Source organism: Cebus imitator, unplaced genomic scaffold (genome assembly GCF_001604975.1).
Source record: "Cebus imitator isolate Cc_AM_T3 unplaced genomic scaffold, Cebus_imitator-1.0 Scaffold2, whole genome shotgun sequence".
Taxonomy (NCBI): domain Eukaryota; kingdom Metazoa; phylum Chordata; class Mammalia; order Primates; family Cebidae; genus Cebus; species Cebus imitator.
Genome location: NW_016107317.1, coordinates 3,862,529 through 3,883,749, shown reverse-complemented (window position 1 = coordinate 3,883,749; position 21,221 = coordinate 3,862,529). Strand labels below are relative to the sequence as shown.

At 35.6% G+C, this 21,221-nt stretch overlaps 1 protein-coding gene and 1 long non-coding RNA gene across 2 annotated transcripts; both read right to left on the bottom strand.

The window, feature by feature from the left end:
* Positions 1-500: 500 nt before the first annotated feature.
* Positions 501-21,219, bottom strand: LOC108304470 (serine/threonine kinase receptor associated protein; the record flags this gene model as incomplete). The annotated part of the gene is made up of 10 exons (XM_017528680.2): positions 501-1,079; positions 2,977-3,042; positions 3,990-4,139; positions 6,019-6,155; positions 8,701-8,838; positions 10,058-10,154; positions 12,894-12,966; positions 13,557-13,638; positions 20,293-20,428; positions 21,153-21,219. Coding segments are annotated over 10 exons (1,008 nt in total), but the record flags the coding sequence as incomplete, so codon positions are not given.
* On the bottom strand, positions 15,944-17,189 carry LOC108304477. Its single transcript, XR_001825273.2, has 2 exons — positions 16,678-17,189; positions 15,944-16,395 (listed from the first exon to the last, which is right to left on the bottom strand). It is a non-coding gene; the product is annotated as an uncharacterized LOC108304477 (long non-coding RNA).
* Positions 21,220-21,221: the final 2 nt, after the last annotated feature.

Here is a 21,221-nt window from a genome sequence, read left to right as displayed (position 1 = left end):
GCTACCCAAATTTAAAGAATGAGGTAAATTCCATACTTCTTAAACCACTGCAGGTCTATAGTAATCCCATTTTTATAAAATCCATTCTATCTATCCGTATATACATATAGAGATGCCCTAATGTGCATTAACAATCATTCGATTTTAAGTTTTTTGAGGAGTGGTAGGATTTTAAGTGATCATTCTGCTTACTGCTAATTTCAGTTGATTTTTCCCCCCATAACTAGCATGCATTATTTAAATATATCATTTAAAAACACATGCCAAGCACTTCTTCTATCCAATCTGGGAATAGAGGAAGTAAATGAAACACTAGTAAAGGACATGAGAATTTCAAAAATTCAGTACAAGTAATGAATCTCAGTACTAGAAAATAATGTTACTATAGATTATTTAATCAGCTTACCTTTTGCTATGGTTATGATACAGAAAAACTTTCTGGCTATTTCCATTTATAAAACTCAAATTAGGAGTTTTTCCCCCCAAAAAACTTAACATTGTTTTGTTTTAGAGGCATTTTATTTAGACAACTAAAAACAATTAGATGTTCAGAAGCAGTGTACAATGAAAGAGGAATCAAACCAGTTACTTTATCATGTATTCCCTCTTCTTTACAACTAAAGCCAAAAAAAAAAAAAAGAAAAAAAAAAAGGCATTCTGCTTTAAGGAAGAAAGTCAAAAAATAAGCCAATATATTTTTCTTCTCCATAATAACATAAACAGCTACAAGAATCCTAACTGATAATAGAAATTGGATGTTGGCTTGTATATATTCATTAAAAAGATGACAGGCCACTGTACTACAAGAGGATAACCACCTCCCTTCATATGATACTCGAGTTTTCACTTACAGGTAACACCAAGTTAGTTGTTTCAGCACTGGAGCTAATTCATTTTCCCCATTATTTACTGCTGTTTCTGCATTAAGCAGAGAGTAACTCTGGAAGGCTGATGCTTTTCTCTGCTTGCTCGTTTTAGTCCGTAAGTTGTATACTAACTGCAGCATATGATTGATATTCAGGCCTTAACGTCAGGAGTTGAAGAATAGATGCAATCTGAATTCTCTGATGCAATTTCTTCTACAAGTTAAAAAAAAAAAAAAAGTCACATTAGTCAACTTAATAAAAGCAGCAATCTACATTTCTGTTTAAGAAGGAATAAAAAAGTGCTTTTGAAGCATACTATGGCAAGGGGAAGAAGAGAACAACTTGCATGCTATTAATAACTAGAGACGTATGTCATTGAAAAGGATTGAAAAGGCAAAGAAGAAAGAGTTCATGTGTTTTATCTGCTAGACTATCTTACACCATAACTCAACCTCCAAGGGTCCCTTTCTGGCCTAAATTTTCAGTGACTCCAGCTATCTAATAAGCCCTTAATTAAAGTCATGTCTTTGAAAGATCTGGCCCTCTCTTTTAGTGATTCAAATCCAAATATTTAATGCTATTTAAAGCAAAACGTTAACCATCAACATTAAATTTTAGCAAGAAGGCAATTTAACAGTAAAAAAATTTAAGGAAAATTCTAATCGGGTAAATGGTAGTAAACACCTTCCCCTTCTCCCCAAAAATCATCATACCCAGTTTCTCGTAGCAGCAATCTCAAATCTTCCTTATTATACCCCCACTCATCAATCTCACAATTCTAACAAGTCTAACAAAAGACTCCCAATTCCATCTACCATTTTTGGTTCTCATTGTAATTCCCTTATTAAAAACTGCATGTTTGGCTGGGCACGGTGGCTCATGCCTATAATCCCAGCACATTGGGAGGCCAAGGGGGCAGGTCATTAGGTCAGGAGTCCAAAACCAGCCTGACCAACATGGTGAAACCCCATCTTTAATAAAAATACAAAAATGAGCTGGGTGTGGTGGCGTGTGCCTGTAAATCCCAGCTACTCAGGGGGCTGAGGCAGGGGAATTGCTTGAACTTGGGCGGCAGAGGTTGCAGCAAACTGAGATTACAACACTGCACTCTAGCCTGGGCAACAGAACGAGACTCCATCTCAAAAACAAAACAAAACAATCTGCATGATCACTCATCTGGACTATAATGCCCCCTAACTGTCTATGTTCACTCTTATTCCCAGTCCAGTTCTTTCTACATGCTACAGCCAAGGCAATATACATATATTTTAAGACAGAGTCTCTCTTTTGTCACCTAGCCTAGAGAGCAGTGGCACGATCTCAGCTCACTGCAACCTCCACTTCCTAGGTTCAAGCTATTCTCCTGCTTCAGTCTTCTGAGTAGCTGGGATTATAGGCATCTGCCACCACACCCAGCTAATTTTTGTATTTTTAGTAGAGACAGGGTTTCACCATGTTGGCCAGGCTGGTCTCAAACTCCCAAGGCAATCTTTTAAATTCCTCTTCTTAAAAAATCAAAGGTTTCGCATTGCTTTTAGTATAAAACTCCCCAAGTCCTGATATAACAAGAGGCCCTCAAATGATCCAGCTTCTCCAGCTTCACTTTGCCTTTGCTCTTTAACCTCAAGGAACGGAGTTCTCTTAGTACCTCATATGCTATGCTCCTTTTTGGTTCTGCGCTTTTAGTTAACATAGGTTTCCTGCGATAAACTTTTCCATCCTGTCCCTATCAACACCCCATCTCATGACCTTACCGAAATCACTCCTGCTCATCCTCAGGTCCCAGTTTAAATATCACTCCTCTAGGAAGCTTTTTAAAATTCCCCTTACAATAATTTGTTTGTTTTGGCATGTCTCCCAAATTAGACTCTAAGCTCTGAGAGAGTAACCACATCAGTCGTGCCCATACTATATCTCTGTGCCTATTACTATGCAGAAGGTACTTAAATATTTAGTTTATAAATATATATGTACGTATAAATATTTAAACTTTCCATTATTTAAATATGTTCATATTCAATAAATTTCTTCTGCCAATGAGTAAAACTTCTGTCAAAGTCAATTTTAAATCCCCCAGGACTCTTACAAAAGTCAATTCATTAGCATTTACCTAGCTCCTCTTCTGTTGTCTCTGGAAAACCAATCTTTGGCTTTGCCAGCTCACCACTATCTTCTTCTGTAAAAAGAAAAGCAGTGATGATTATATGAATTACACTATTACAAGTAATTTCTAGTGTTCAATAAGCAAGAAGAGTAACATAAAACTATTCCAAGCAATGGCTATAAAATATAATAGAAATAGCTCTTTTTTAAATAATTGTAATTCTAAAGTAGTATGTCTTTCTTAAAAATTACTTTTGGGTTCATACTGTAACTACTTAGGGATTAGTAACTAGTTATCTGTTTTTATTAAAAATGTGTTTACTTTTATTGGTGAGTAACACTATTCAGAGATCAGATACATTTACTGATAAATTCCTTATATTGCCTTCTAGCAAATTTTGAATTAGATCTATTCCAGTCATAAAATGTGCCAGTAAAAAATTTAGAAAGAGACTAGATAGTACAACATATCATATTTCGTTGTTTTTTTTTTTTTTTTTTTTTTTTTTTTGAGACCGAGTCTGACTCTGTCACGAAGGCTAGAGTGCAGTGGCGTGATCTCAGCTCACTGCAACCTCCGCCTCTTGGGTTCAAGTGATTGTTGTGCCTCAGCCTCCCAAGTTGTTGTGATCACAGGCATGTTGCCACCATGCCCAGCTAATTTTTGTATTTTTAGTAGAGATAAGGTTTCACCATGTTGGGCAGACTGGTCTTGAACTCCTGGCCTCAAGTGACTTGAACTCCTAACCTCAAGTGATCTCTACCCACCTGGGCCTCCCAAAGTGCTGGAATTACATGTATGAGCTACCTCACCCAGCCATACAACAAAAAACTTCAAACAAACACAAGAACACAACTCTTTCTCTGGTCAATTTACAATCCTGAGCTTCTCTCTGCTTAAACCATAATATATAATTTAAAATTTATAGAAGACAGATACCCTAAAATAAAATTAATGATGAAAAATGACACAAAATCATACATTTTTAAAATCATATAATTCTGAATAAAAATTCTTACCAGGAAGCACACATTTCCAAAGGCCATATGTTTTTCCTACCACGGTTTGCCATAGTCTCAATGTTCCATCTTCAGAACCACTGGCATAGAGTTCTCCATCAGGACTAAATCTCACACAGTGAATAGGACCAAAGTGTCCCTTGTAGGATTCTGAGAAAGAAGAAGGCTATTAGATAATTTTAACTATTAGGTTAAATATTGATATGGTAAAAAATACTGTCTGTGTTATTGGGGAGATGAAAAATTTTTAAGGACAAACATTAAAAACTTTACTTAATTAAAAATAATTTCTCATCACAAAAGTGGTACATCACTGAACATTTCTCTGTAAGATTACTCCTTTCCAAATCTAGCACACATTCTAGTTGCAGAGTGTCTCTTTAAAAAAGCAAATGAGGCTTCATGTCTCATTAAGAATGGAGAAAAAGAGGCAAATGAACACCCTATAAATTCTATAGAAAGTAGATCTAAAGGCTTATCAGTTCAATCTCCAATTTCCGTATCCTACACTGCCTATTTCTCAGAAAACCATTTTTATCATGACTCTAGAGAGCCACCAGATGGAGCTCTTTCACACACTTTGCCTCTTAATTTCCTACCAGGCTATCTACAGTCCACTGTCACACAGAAAGGCGAGATACAGGATCAACACTGATCCATAAATATTTTAATCTATGGAACCTAATGAGAAAATGTACACATTAGGAGCAATATTATATTCAAGTAGTACCTTTATGTATGAACCTTTCTCATTTAATTTCTAATGCCTCATCACCTAACCAGTTCTCAAAGCTCCTTACTGGACCAATGTTCCTATTCTGTCTCCCATCTCTGTCCAACCAGAGAATAGAAAAGTTGTAAGAGTAGAAAAACATAGCTTTTGGAAAGAGAAACGCTGAGCAGGTCTGGTATTCACTGTGACTTCAGATCTCAGGCAAATAATTCAGTTTTCTCATCTTGAAAAATAATAAAATACGGAAACAAAACATTCTAAAACTTTGAAAACTGGCATTAAATAAAAGTAACAGAAAAGAATATCTGATTTATAAGTCGCTTGTATTCAAGTAATAAAAGCTCAACTATAAGCAATTAAAATAGATTCTACATGGTCCGTCACCAAGGTTCCATTTGTGCAACCCAGACAAATCAATGTTCCCCAAGAAACAAAACACAAAAAATTATCTTTTGTTCTTTGTGTATAATTCTAGCAAGCTCAGTTCTTTGAGTGGTAAAGCAGGACAGCTAGAAACAGATAAGAACAAGAAGTGACAGCTTATAGACAAAAATATATATTTATAAAAGCTAAATATATTTTTAAATTAAAAGCAAAAACTATCCGGGAAGGCTAAAAGTAGACACTGAGAACCACATGTAGCTATGTGAAATATCTGGTCCATCAGATAAATATATGTTAACTTCAAACTAATGCACAGGCCTTTTCTTTCCCCTTACAAAGGACTGTTATAAAAATGAAAGCAAAACTGAACTCCAAAATAGAATAAAATAAATAAAAAACAGAAAAATAACTCTCCAATTCAGATTCCTAAAGGTATCCCTGCAATATGCTATAGTAGTTTTTCCCACACACATTGTTCTTTATAGAGTCTTAGGGATTCCTAAGTTGGCCAAAAGGAAGACGGGCCAAGTAGATGGGGTTACACGCCGACAACATACTTCAGAAACAATGGATCTCCTTGCATCTGTTTAACATATGACTTTGACATAAGATTCCCCCCTCCCTCCCAGCCAATAAAGCCTAAAAACCATGGTACTATAATGCATAATATCAGCATAATGATGCACTTCAGTTAGAAGGACAAATTTCTGCATACTTTGTGTACAGATCTATAAAAGCATCTAACCCAAATGGTTAAAACTCCTTTACTTTTTCACTTACAAGCACCAGGTGTTAAGTTAGCTGAAAAACTGGCTTTCAGCATGTTATATAAATGAGGTGTTAATTACTGGAACTTAACATGTGATAAAGGTAATCACATCACTGTACGGGAGGACAAAGAAAACAACTCACCTAATTCTTCTCCACTATTATAATCATACTTATAAAGTTTAAAATCTTCACCACCTGCAACAAGAAATTCTTTCTCAGGATGAAGAGAGGCAGAATTGATGGTTGCAGGAGCTTCAAAGGATTTAATTGGGTCCAAACTGAAAAAAAAAATTAAGTAGTATTTACAAATCTTGAATATTGTATAAATAATACAAGAAATTAATGAGTTATTTAAACAGTTCTTAAATTCTGAAATCCAAGGAACAATTAAATATACATTTACTCAAACATAAACACTGATGTAAAAAAGCTCTATTAGCAAAACAAAAATTCAGATATATACTATGCCCAAGTGGAGCTCATCTCAGGAATACAAAGACATTTTGATAGAGAGATATCCAGTTTATACAGTGAATGTCTGCTTGGAAATGAGTGCTGGCTAATTAAAACAGTATGAATAATACATTGGGATTTTTGCTTTTAAATAAATTTCACCTATATTGTTTCATTTTTCTACAAGTACATATTATCTTTGTAATAGAAAAAGTTTTCACAGTAGATAATGAATTAATATAAACGATTATATATTATCAACTGCTTAGGGTTTAAGCTCTTCAGCAAGATAAACTTTCAATGTCATAAAATATAAACTGCTAAAAAGTTTTTACTATAAGGCAGTTAAAAACGAACAAAATTTGGGCTCTAGTTACATAATAAAAATCAACGCATAATAATAGCTTCATCTTAAAATTAATTACAGTCTGGACATTAGGTCTTTTTCAGTTTAACCCTAAAACTCACGAAAGGCCTCCAATACAAAACATTATAGTATCCCAGCTCCTAAATGTTTCCGATCATCATACACTTTAAAGCATGATAATTGAAGTTAGTCATGACTTATGCAGGATCACTACATAACAACGTCTGGCTCAAATGCTAGAATATTCAATGGGCCAGAAAACTTTTGCCACCAACATGGGATTTGTCTAACTGCAGAAGTGAATGAGCAGCATTAATATACCAATTGACAGCTCCAGGCAATAGTATTCTACTATTATCAGATCACTGTATGTGTACAAACTCCATGACATTCTTAATTGCTCTCCTCCAATTTTACTGCCTTTTCTTTCCTTCTCCCAGTTTAGTGAAGTTTAACTCTGTAAGTAGCCCTTTAAACACATGGTTAAGACACTGGTCAAATACCAATCAAAGTGTAATGTGGTATAATCTTTATGGAAATCAATTAAGTGTCATGTGTAACTAAGAACTTTAAACCCATTTTTACCCTTTGAACTGATAATTCTACTTACAGGATCCTATCTCGTGTAAAGAAACACTCAGAGATGTACCAGAGCATTCACCGCAATGCTAAAATAGGGAAACTAACCCATAATTTAATACAACCTATAATGCAATATAGTGTATCAACTAAAAATGTTTTCTAAGAAGTTTTAAATAGCTAACAATATTTTTAAATTAAAAAATCAAAATGACATTCATTATGGTCCTAGTAATTAAAGAAAAAAACACAAATACTGTATACCCACAAACACAACATAGAAAAAAAAGACTAGCAGAAAATATAGCTACCATTAACATTCTTGCACCTATGGTTATAATATTGAGTACTTTTTTTCAATTATGTTATATCATCCAGTCTTTCTACAAGAGTATTTACTACATTTAAAGTTGCAAAACTTGAATCTCTTTAAAAAAATAATTAAGTCTGCACATAGGAATGGAAATAAGATTATTCCTTCTCTAAAATTTTAAGGTAAAAATAAATAGTGGAATCCAGATCACACTGTTTTGTTTTTTGAGACAGAGTCTCACTCTGTCACCCAGGCTGGAGTGTAATGGCACGATCTCAGCTCACTGCAACCTCCACCTCCTGGGCTTAAGCAATTCTCCTGCCTAAGCCTTCCAAGTAGCTGGGATTACAGGTGCCTAACACCCACCCAGCTAATTTTTTTTCTTTTCGTATTTTTATTTTAGAGACAGGGTTTCACCATGTTGGTCAGGCTGGTCTCCGACCCTTGACCTCAAGAGATCTGATTACCTCAGCCTCCCAGGGTGCTGGGATTATAGGCGTGAGATACCACGCCTCAGCCCACACTGGTTTTATATAGTAAAAAACATCAATTACAGCACCAATCCAGTAGTTTGTTTGTTTTTTTGTTTTTTTTTTTTTTCCTTTTCTTCAGAGGAGGTCTTGCTCTGTCACCAAGGCTGGAGGGCAGTGTCAAGATCACAGCACACCGTAGCCTCAACCTCCCAGCCTCAAGCAATTCTCCCATCTCAGCCTCTGGAGCAGCTGGACTACAGGCGTCTGCCACCACACCCAGCTAATTTTATTAGAGATGGGGGTCTCACTGTGTTGTTCAGGCTGGTCTCAAGCCATCCTCCCACCTTAGCCTCCTAAAGTGCTGCAATTATAGGCATAAGCCACCACACCTGGCCTCTTTACTTCCTTTTTTTTTTTTTTAAAGATGGGGTTTCACCATGTTGGCCAGGATGGTCTCGATCTCCTGACCTCGTGATCCACCCACCTGGGCCTCCCAAAGTGATGGGATTACAGGCATGCGCCACCGTGCCCGGCCTTCCTCTTTACTTTTAAAAAAAAGCAAATACCTTTCGATTTTTAAGTTGCCTAATGGACCTTTGTTACCTAAAAAAGAAAATGAGAAGTATTCTTGGACATACCTTACTGCACTATGAAAAGCAATAGATCGTCCATAAGTTATAACCAAAATCTCTCCCTCGGGAATGTATTCCATACTACTAACAGACATATTAAAATTTAGAGATTTCACTTCTGTCATAGTAGCATGATCCCAAAGTCTGCAAAATAAAGATAAAAATATGATGTTTAGTCATGTAAGAAAAAAATTTATAAATCCTAATTACATCTACAGATTAGCCAATGAAAGAATAATCACAATTACAGAAAAACAACATTCATCCCAAGTCACAAACTACAGATAATAAAAAGAAATTCTGGGTTTCTGTATACAATGTCAAATTACACATGGTAGCTTGTAAGTAAAATCAACTTTAATACCTAAATACACTTCCCAATGTGGCAAAACTACATTTTTTAAGACAAGTTCTAATCTAGTCCATTTCAGTATTGCTATAAATAGTGTTTCTTATACTCTGCTTTTGTGAATCTAATGAGAGCTACACATCTTTCCAAAGAAATATATATCAGGTACCAGCACACAAAATTTTGTAAGGAATTTCAGAGGTTTCATGGACCCTCCCTTTAGTCAGCCTATCCAAAGACCCCGGTTAAGAACACCTGCTTAAAAAGGTATCAGTAATTTTAGTTTTCTTCTGAATTTTGCTGTCAGTATATACAAAGTGAGTATCCCTTATTGAAAATACTTGGGACCAGAAAGAGGTTGGATTTCAAACTTTTTCAGATTTTGGAATATCTGCATTGACACTTAGTGATTGAGAATCCCTAACCTGAAAACTGGAAATTCAAAATGCTCCAACGAGCATTTCTTTAAGCATCAAGTAGGCACTTAAAGTCTCAGATTTCAGATCATTACAAATTTCAGATTTTCAGGTTAGGGATACTCAACCTAAAATAGTAAATGAACAGCTCCAGATAAATGTGGCCTGTGCACAAATTAAATTTTAATGTTCACACCGTTTTCCCCACATAGTAGTTATTAAATATATTTAAAATATAATCAAAGGAAAAATAATTTTCAAATTGTAATTTTTTTTTTTTTTTTTTTTATTTTTTTTTGTCTGTCACCCTGGTTAGAGTGCAATGTTGCAATCTCAGCTCACTAAAATCTTCGCCTCCCAGGTTCAAGTGATTCTCCTGCCTCCACCTCCCGAATAGCTGGAATTACAGTTGTATGCCACCACGCCTGGCTAAGTTTTGTAATTTTCGTAGAGACAGTGCTTTGCCATATTGGACAGGCGGTCTTGTATCCCTTAACTCAAATGATCCATCTGCCTTGCCTCCCAAAGTGCTGGGATTACAGGCATGAGCCACCATGCCCGGCCTCAAATTGTAAACTATTAAAGAAAAATTACTTACCGAACAGTTTTGTCATCAGCAGAAAGAATCTGTTTATCTTCACTGCACCACAGAGCTTTTTTTATACCAGAAGTGTGACCACTAATTTCCTTAGGTTCTTGAGATAAAACAATTTAAAGTACACATTTGTTAATATGTGATTTTTTAAACTGAACAAAATTGGAACAATTATATATTTTTTAAACACACATTTTAAATTATGCTGCAACTTTTCAAAGCCCAGCCCAATTCAAACTTCATGTTTATACAGAATACACTTAGTTTTTCTATATTGGAACATAAACTTACCTGCATGACAGAGACCAAAGGAACTACCACACTTGCAACATGTAGCTGAGTGAATGCAGGACTCACTCCCTCTAGGCTAATTTACTGCACAACTGATAATAGTCAAAAGCATATTCTATTGCCATGAAATAAAAGAATAATTAATGTGGCATAATTTAATAAGAACATGGACCCAGGAACAAGACAGTTTAAACTGATTTTAGCACTAATGCTAACTCTGGGACCTTCATTCAAGCAGCTATTGGTAGTAACTAACAGGAAATAAGGGTTGGAAGGAAAAGGGAAATAGAAAGCAGGACAGCAAAGAAAATGTTTCTACACTGTGAGGAAAGCATAAAAAAAAAGGATGGGAGCTTGAATCTGTAAATTATCCTTTCAAAGGACTTCAAAAAACCTTCACTGCTGCCTCTGGGAACTAAAGCAAACAGTGGAGGCAATGCCATTCAATACTATTTTCACCTTTGGGCATGTTACTTAACTTTTTAACTATATTTCCTTTCTCTAAAATGAAATAACAATGGTTACAAATGAGAAGAGTGCTTAACAGATGCCTGATACACAGTAAAACCTCAGGAAGTTGCTATCATTTCTGCTACTAGAACAGTGAAAGCAGTGAAAGCGTAACTTTCAAAAAGCAGCTTTGGGAAAGGTAAAGAGATGAAAAATGTCCACCCAATCCCTGAACCACCTTACTTTGTTGAATGAGTTCACAGATTAAATGAGGTCAGAGTATTTTGCTATGTTTTGGCATACATTTATCAAAAAAGAAAGGAGAAAAAACTCCTACATACAATGGAGAATTTAAAAAATCTGTAAATGCAGTTTGTTTCCTCATCTTAAAAATGTTTTCATAACAAACTACCCTAACACTTAGTTAAAATAAGATATTTTAAAAATGTAAAATATTTTTAAAAGCTCTCAGAAATGGAAGGTATCTCAACAGAATAACTGCTTACTTTTCAATGCAGTTCTGATTCTCTTAAATTTTATAGATTTATGATTACATAAATGCCCACATAATCAAATTTGAAAGATACCAAATATATAATAAAACAAAATTATGACTGCCATGTTTTGATACCTAAGTATATATATGGTGAGGGAAATGATTAAAATATTATAAAATAAAGGTGAATATGTGGACAGGGGAAGATACCCATGTTTCTGTAAAATCAGAGAATGCATAAACGATTTCATCATCAAAATTTTTAAAACGTATATACCATAAAACCACCTTAACAAAATTTAAAAGCAAATGATAAATTAGAATTCAATAAAGAAACTTTAAAAACCAGTAAGAAAAACATGAATAACACAAGAGATAAATAGGCAAACGGTATAGACAGGCAGTTATTTCATAAAGAAGGAAGTACATTAAAATGGTATTCAACATCATTTTAATCACATGAATATTCATATTGATACCACAGAATTATTTTCTTCTACTAAATTAACAAAGATAAAGTTAGTTACCAGTGTTTACTAAAACATGTTGGGTATAGATACATATATATACACTTATACTTTGTTGGAGACATTTAGGTAGTATCTATCAATGGCTTCCAACAATTCATTTTTTTTTTTGAGGAGTTTCGCTCTTGTACCCTAGCCTGGAGTACAATGTCATGATCTCAGTTCACTGCAACCTCTGCCTCCCAGGTTCAAAGTATGCTCCTGCCTCAGCCTACCAGGTAGCTGGGAATTACAGGTGCCCACCATCATGCCCAGCTAATTTTTTTGTACTTTTAGTAGAGACGGGGTTTCACCATGTTGGCCAGGCTGGTATCAAACTCCTGACCGCAGGTGATCTGCTAGCCTCGGCCTACCGAAGTGCTGGGATTACAGGCGTGAGCCACTGTGCCCAGCCACGTTCCAACAATTCTACTCCTCTTTGTCCCACCAATTCTACTTTTGCTTAATTATCATAAAGAAATCATTGTGAAAATATTTGCAACTACAAGGATATTTAGCAAAAATACTGCTTTTAAATTTAAAATTTGTAAATAGCCCAAACAGGCCAAAACAGGAAACTAGTTAATTCACCGATGATATATCCACAGGATGGAAAACCAGAAAGTCCTTACAAATAGCTCATAGACTATTTAGTGACGTGAAAAAAACTGTCATTGCAGATTTTTAAAAATTCTTTTGAATAGCTAATATATTTACATGCTTCAAAAATCTAGGCAATATGTGTACAACTGAGAATTCTCACCATCACCACTCTCTATATAAGTAACCACTCTTTTGTACCAAGAAATAGTAACACTGTTCTGCACTGTTTTAAAACTTAATGGTAAAAATTCGCCACAGTAAATTTTCAATTTGGAAGAAGGTTATACAAGAGCAACGTAGCGAACTCATTTTTTAAAAACTGTGCAGGGAAAAAAAAGACAAAGTTTATAAACCAAAAACTGATGAATTATGTTTTAATTTTCTTCTTTCTGATTATATTTTTCAAATTTGAGTACTGAGCATGAAATCCTTTAATCAGTTATTTAAATTAAAAGGAAATAAAACTACAAGGTGATGCATAAATTATGCTTACCTGCTTCAGGTTTGTTTAAGTCATAGATGCGTAACAGTTTATCCTGTCCCCCGGTTAACAAATAATTACTATCCTGAAAACACAAAGTAAAACGTTAAGAGAGTAACCATTTCAATAGTTATTTCTCTTTCAAACTTCTTCAACACCAAATAAAATCAAAATCTAGCTCACAGAGATTACAAAGAGATGCAGGACATAGCCAATTACTTCTGAAAGAAGCGGTGGAACAGCTGCCCTTCTTGTAACTGCCAAGCCTTTTAAGCTTTCCAGACCAAAAGTGTCACACTACACGACATATAGGTGAATTATTTCATTCTGCCCGATCCTACTCTTCTCCCTCCTGAGAGGCCCTTTTGTGATTACTTCATATTTATCTTCTCCCTTCTATAAGTAGTTGGGAAAGGTTACTGAGCTTTTCAGATGTTTTTTGCTATTGTTGAAGGACTGGTACTTGTTCCACCGTTATCTTAAAAGCTTGACAGGATTAACCACGAAACAAATTCATAGAACTTCATATACAATCAAATCAAATATGAACCAAGAAATAACAAATATTCCACACAAAATGTATAAATCAAATATACACACCAATCAAATATAAAAGCATTATCACATTGTATAATAGGAACTTAACTCGCTAAAATAAATTTCATTTTCTGGTACCTGTGTGAAATCAACAGTCTTGACAATGTGTTTATGAGCCAGAGTCATCAATTCATCTCCTGAGACAGCATCCCACACTTTGCTAAAAGTAAAAAAGGAAAATTAGTAGGATAAATCTTACACAATATTAATACATTAAAAGTATAAATACAATTATAATATTGATGAGTACCAAATAAGTTAGATATATGAAATGTTACATAAATATATTATAAACCTCCTTTAACTCTAATATCCCTCACAGACTTCATTTGATAAAATATTTAAACAAGCTTAAGGGAAAAGAAATTTCTCTGTAAAGACTTTATAACTAATCTAATTTTCTTTGACAGTAGAAAAGATATTAACAATTTAAGTAAGATTCATGAACCAACCCATCCTACTTTTATTTTAGCTGATAGCCATAATATCCCTTTAGCAAGCATGTAATAAATATATTTTAAACAATTTTTAGTTTCACCATGCCAATTTTCTCTCTATTTCCACTCAAATGCACAACAAAAAATAAAAAATAAACAGAAATCATTAAAAATTTTACAGGGGAATGAAAACCCTTTGTACAGGTTAAGTAAAATTTTAAATTAAGATAGTGGAGAGACAATTCCCACCTCATCTTTTCTTCAAAGCTGACTTAAATTTTCATACTGTAGTATAGTTAACTTCCCCCAAAGTATCAGCCTTTGATTAAATGCTGTAAGATAATTTTAATCTTTACATTCGTTTTTTCTGACCCACCCCGCCTCAAAATACCTGGTGGTTGTAGGTATACATACATGTATGTGTGTATATTCCAGACACATAATAGTTGAAAAATGCTTTACAAAATTACTCTAAAAGGGTTCCCCCAAATAAAAAAGCTTAAATAAGGGGAAAAAAAAGTTGATTTTAGATCAGAACAGGTCAGTGAAAAATCAACAAGAAAACTTTGCAGACAGGGAAAAGAATTGCTAAGAGTAAAGAAGCTGTGTTCCACAGAGATTTCCACTTGAATGCAATTGGTATTTATTTTTAGGAACACAGTGGGAAATAAAATGGTAGAGGCGGAAAAAAAGCAGAGAAAAGCAAGAAATATCTTTTCCTTTGTCTACCTAATAAATACATAATAAAGTATATTAAAGATGTATCATTCTAAACTTAGTGCTAAGGCACAAATGGGAGACAAAAAACATCCCGCAGTAGGTTCCTGCCCTAGCAGAGCTTTAGCTGAGGAGAAAAACATGCATTAAATAACACAGTTAAGAAATATAATTAAAAGACAAATATATATGGCTATAAAAACTAAAAAAAAAAAAGCACTTAGATATTGTCCAGAAAATCTATGTAACAGAGCTAGCCATCTGAAGAAGCAAAGAGAAATGTATCAGGAGGAAAAGAAGGGAAAATCCAGATAAGCATTAATAGCATGTGTAATGTGGTTAATAAATACGAGACCATCTAACAGGAATTCTGATGATACACTACCAAAGCTTGCACTATTATAATAATGTGGGTCACATGAGTGGCTGAATAAATACGTTTTAAAAGAAATAATGACAACTATAAGTAATTTTGCTAGTAAACTCCCCAGTATTCATTTCTCTTTGCACAGGAAACCTGCTCCTCTCTCTCTCATTCCAATACAACTCTCTGCCCCCACAACCTCATTTTGTATTGTTTCTCTGAATCTAGCCACATCAAATTATAAACTATTCTTCAAATAACTTATGTATTTTCTTCTAGGCTCCTATGTTCTTATTCATATTGTTCTCTTAAGTCTGTATTTTACATTCTTAGCTATTAAAGTTCTACTCACTCTCAGGGCTCATTTCAAATGCTATCTTTTCTTTAAACCTATTTATTCTCAACTCCAGTAATTAACCATTCCTTTCTGTTCTGCCACAGAACTCCACTTACACTTATTACTGTGCTTAATTTTGCCTTGTGTTTTGTTTACATATATCCTTAATCACAGGGAAATGCACTTCATGGTTGTGTTAAGAGTTCACAAGTATTAGAATGACAGAGGCATCAAAAGTGAAGAAAACAACAAATGTATCTAAAATTACTATTTTAGTTATTCACAAGTCTCAAAAGAAATCTGGGCAATATCTTTATATATGCTAATTTCAAGCATATTAAGTAATCTTCCGTAAGCTTAAAACCTCTTTTTTTAGAGACAGAGTCTTGCTATATTGCCCAAGCTACATTTGAACTCCTGGTCTCAAGATCCTTCTACCTCTGTCACCTAAGTAGCTACAGTCTAATGCCATCATGCCAGCTCTAAAATCTTAAGATCTGCTTAGACTGTGTCTATTCACTGGTGAGGACAGAGTTGGAGTGACCAAAGTAGTAATATTAACAAGAAGTAACGTGTCTGTAGTTTTTCCTCCTATTTAGAAACAGGATGTCTCCTATTTAGAAACAGGATTTATTTTAGTACTAAAATAGAGGCATGATATTTTCTAATAGGGCATGTACTAACTCTGACATATTTCCATTATTCACAGTTAAGAGTCCTAAAATGCATCTAACCTAAATATTTACTAATGTATTATTCAATCTCCAGGAAAGAAACTGATATGTATTAGTTGGCAGCAGACCTCAAATCAAGACAGTAAAGCACCATTAACAATGTCCTTTCAGCAGCTAACCCTCCAACACTTATTTTCTTCACATCTCATGAAGTACTTGTCATCTCCTCAAACTACTGATACCTCTTACAGCCCCAGTTTCTTGCACATAATCTTGTCTGATTAACTTTTTGTATCCTCAGAATGAACTTACCATAAGTCTCATAATAGGAGCTGCTTAACTTGCTTATTTAAACCCATTTAAGATTTTTAAAAAATTGCCTAACTACCTTAACATTTTTTCTTTTTTTTTTCTGGGCTCAAGTGATCCTCCCAGCTCGGTCTCCCAAAGTGCTGGAATTACAGGCATGAGCCACCATGCCCAGCTCTATCGTATGTTTTTTGCTTTGAGGTTACCATGAGGTTTGCAAATACTGTCTTATAATCCATTATTTTAAACTAATGACAACTTATTATGTCTTATTGTACTATTTTTTATTTTTGACAGAGTTTCGTTCTTTTCACCCAGGCTGGAGTGCAATGGTGTGATCCTGGCTTACTGCAACCTCTACCTTAACATGTTGACCAAGTCATCTAGGAGATACCATTTTTGATTTGTCAAAAACCTTATTAAAATTAAAATTAGACATTTCTATTGGCTTTACAAGAAAGAGTGATATACTTTGATTACTTATAAACCCCTGGGCCCAACCGCAGATCTACTTAAGCACTCTTGGCAGCACAGCACAGAACTGTCTTTATTTTGGCACTCTTCCCAAACATACAAAGAAGATGGTGTTTTGGGGACACTGTACTCAACACCGGGCTCAATTGCCCAAATTCTTAAGATAACATGCTACAATAGTCCACAGGCCTATTCTGCTGAATTTCTCCCCAAGAAACAGGACCAAAATCCACTTCTAGATAACCACAACATAAATGAGTTTTCCAAGAAATTTAAGAGTGAAGGAAAAAAAAGATGTTTCTAGAAATGCTTTGTACCAACTATGACTACTCAGGTAGGCTGTGGGAGGAACTTCTTGGGAGTCACACACACACACACACACACACACACACACACACACACACACACGAAAACACATTCCCACAGACACACATGCACACTACACATACACACAACATACCACAAATGAAGGATAAATCTCAACTGGCATTTGGAATACACACACACACACACACACACACACACACACACACACATGAAAACACATTTTTATACCCCATAGACAAGACATAGAGGAAATGAGGAATAAATCTCAACTAGCATTTACTGAGTACCTACTATGTGACAAAGATCATATTGGACTTCAGGGATATATGGTGGAGAAAGATCTCTCTGTTTCTCCAATAATCTCATGGGTCTTAGTCCCATTTTACAGAAAATCGAGGTTTAAGAAACATCCTGCCATGGTGGGCAGATCGCTTGAGCCCAGGTGTTCAACACCAACCTGGACAACATGGCAAAGCCCTGTCTCTACAAAAAATACAAAGATTAGCCAAGCACAGTAGTACATGCCTGTGGTCACTACTCAGGAGGCTGAGGTTGGAGGACTGCTTGAGACTGGGAGATAGAGGCTGCAGTGAGCTATGATCACGCCATTGCACTCCAGCCTAGGCACCTAAGACCCTGTTTCAAAAAAACAAACAAAAAATCCTATGATGATCAAACTGGAAATACACAGCATAGTTAAGCACATGAATGCATGCCCCCCTAGCGCCAATGTTTGTTATTATTTTCCACTCTAACACAGCACCTAAAGCCTTAACTGAGAAGAAAAAAAAAAAAATCACGAAAATCTTCTTTCTTAACATTTAAATCCACTCAACCTTCCTTATATGAAGCCAAATGTTTCAAGGCTTTAGCCATATTAGTTTCAAAATAATATATGATTTTGATCAAGTGTGGGTGGTAATAGTTTAGTGGTAGCTATCATTGTTACTTTACATATGTAACACTTTCATAGACTTAATAGACTTCAGGCAATGTTCTAAGTATCTGAAACATATTATTTAATATTCATAACCAACCAATGAGGTAGGTACCATGAAAGAAAAAGAAAGGTTAAATAAAGTGTCTGAGGCCACCAATTCAAATACAAGTCATCTGGCTCTAACCTTCATGCTCTTAATACCACTTGTAAACACAGACATTGAGACTTGAAATGTTAAGAAAGCATAAAAACAATGCTGTTTCAACAAAGAAGAGCATACAGTCTGTATCCACCACCAAAATCAATCTACCTTGATTTTTTTCATTCTACAACTGGTATGTTTAATTTACCTAAAATGAAGGAGGTAGCACATTTACAATTACTCCTTAGTGTGAGATTCTGTTAAAAAAATAAATAAATAAAGGCCAGGAACGATGGCTCTCATACCCGTAATCCCAGCACTTTGGGAGGTCAAGACAGGCAGATCACTTTAGGTCAGGAGTTCGAGACCAGCCTGGTCAACACAGCAAAATCCCGTCTCTATTGACAATACAAAAACTAGCCACATGTGGTGGCAGGCACCTGTAGTCTCAGCTACTTAGGAGGCTGAGGCGGGAGAATCACTTGAAACCTGGGAGGCAGAGATTGCAGTGAGCTGAGATCACACCACTGCACTTCAGCCTGGGCACAGAGCGAGACTCTTGCTCAAAAATAAATAGATAAATAAATAATCAATAATACTTGCACTCTCTAGCCTCTTAAGTCTAATAAACCTGTGTATGTACAACAGTTCTTGATATTACCTTCATCAGTTTAAACAATGAAGTGTCAAATTCCTAAGTTACAAATACCAAGTAGGAACTGGAGATAACAAGATTTATAAAATATGATACATTCCCAAAAAAGGCAAAGAGGGCCACTGCAAGTCAGTTTAATAACATAATTAACAGTCAAAAGTCAGAACAGGTAAGGTATATTCTGGCAACAATAAGTTTAGTATAATTAGATTGCAGGGTTTGTGGTGTGCAGGGCCAGAAGATGATGCTGATGAACTAGGATGAAGCAAACTGTAAAGTGTCAACAACTGAAGTGTGTCCTTCAGGTCAGCGATTCTAAGGCTGCACATAGGAAAGAAAAGAAAGAAAAAAAACCACCAATGATCAGTATTCAGTACTCCATCCTCAGCCTAATCAAACCAGAACTTCTGTGCCAGGCATGGTAGTTCACCCCTGTAATCCCAGCTCTTTGAGAGGCTGAGGCATGGAGGCCAAGAGTTTTAAGACAGCCTGGGAAACACAGCTAGTGTCTGTACAGTAAAAAGTATTACAAAATATTTTTGCATGTAGCAAAAAGTATAAATACACACACATACACACATACACACACACACACACACACACACACACACACACATATAGTAAAAAGCCAAAAAAAAATTTTTAATACGAATTTCTGGGACACATACATTTGAATATTTGAAAAGCTCTCCTAGTATTCTAATGTATACCAAAGGTCATGAAATACTAAAATTGCAAAGGGAAGACAGGAAAATCATTAGGTAGAGAAGTGACATGATCAAATATGTTTTTAGGGAAACAACTGACAGCAATATGGAATACGAAAAGGAGGAAAAGAAACTACTGGAAGAAAGTTAAAAATGATCCTGAACTAAGGCAGCAGATACTACATGGAGGAACACTGTAATCAAGAGACATCCCACTGGAAAACTCAAAAAATGATGATAATCTAGATGTAAGGGAAAATCAAGAATGCTTTACATTTCAACCTTTCAAAACTTAGGAAATGAAGAGAAGTTGAGTTTTTTGTTTGTTTGACACGATGAGTGTCAAAAAGCCTAAAGCCAGTTAACAAAAACTGGGATTGAAATAAAAACCTAAGGCCATCCATGTAGGATAATATCACTAAGGAGTACATACAGAGCAGCATTCATAAAGGAGATCAACAATCATTATCTGGAGTGTTTGTTAACGCAGATTCCTGAGTCTTAATCAAAACATAAGGAATAAGTCATTTAAGCCTCTGAAAATTTTGAGAACCACTGAAAACAAAGAAGCACACAGGACCACAATGGAATTTTGGTGAGCTCAAACATCTGGCATTCCACATGGCAGCCAGTGATTCAGAATTTTATGAATATCTGAGGTTGAAGTTTTTCATTATTTCTGGACACAATCTACAGAGAACACCAACGTTAGCCATCTTGGCTACACTTACGCTGTGAAATCTGCAGCTGCTGTAGCTGCTTTGGTGGCATCCTTATTCAGTGTTGCACCCCAAACAGCACCTTTATGACCCAAAAATGTTCCAATCCAGTCTCCTGTATCTCCCTGGCGTAGCATAGGTTTACCATCTAGAAAATATTTTTTAAAACATGTGATTTAAAGTTCAGATTAAAGTCTAAGATTCAAATGTAAATATACAATGATGTTCAATGACAAAGTGGAAAAATTATTTCAGCTATTTAACCGCCCACTGAAGTCACTAAGGAATGTCCAGAAATAAATTAACTGAAGAGCTGAACAGATCATTCTCTCTGAAAAGCATCTGTAATTCGGTGGGAATACTGATCTGCGTCAAAACAATCTAGACTTGAGTCTTAATTTGGACAAACATCTTAACCTAAATCTCAGTTTCCCATTTGAAAATGAGGCTAATGCCACAAAGGAATATCCAGTGAGACAAGAGCGAACATCTTCATAAGGTATTGCACGGCCTGGCCTAATTTCTCCTTTCCAAATCCTTGAAAGCTATTTACAACGTTGTCCCGAGAGTCTAGACAAGTGCTGTCCAGCTCCTCCAAAAATAGCAATAAAAAGAAAACAAGGAGAGAGATCTTAGTTGGAGGTAATAGTCTCTACAAAAGCGTCCAGAGGCCTCTTAGCTCCAGTTGCGGATTCTCCAACACACTGCTTTCTCCACCGGACCTCCAGTGTTGGCCCTCACTTCAGAGGTTAACAGCGTTCTCTCCCCGCCCCCCCACCCTCACCCCGCGCTTCAGTACTGGAGCTTGCGGGTCCCAATCCCTTTCAGCCCAGTCCCAGCCATTGGGGACGAGGATCAGAGGCCTTGCTCACCTTTGCAAGCGCTGATTAAGAAATACCCATAAGGCGTGATGCCACTGAAGGCCAAATCAACTACGGGCC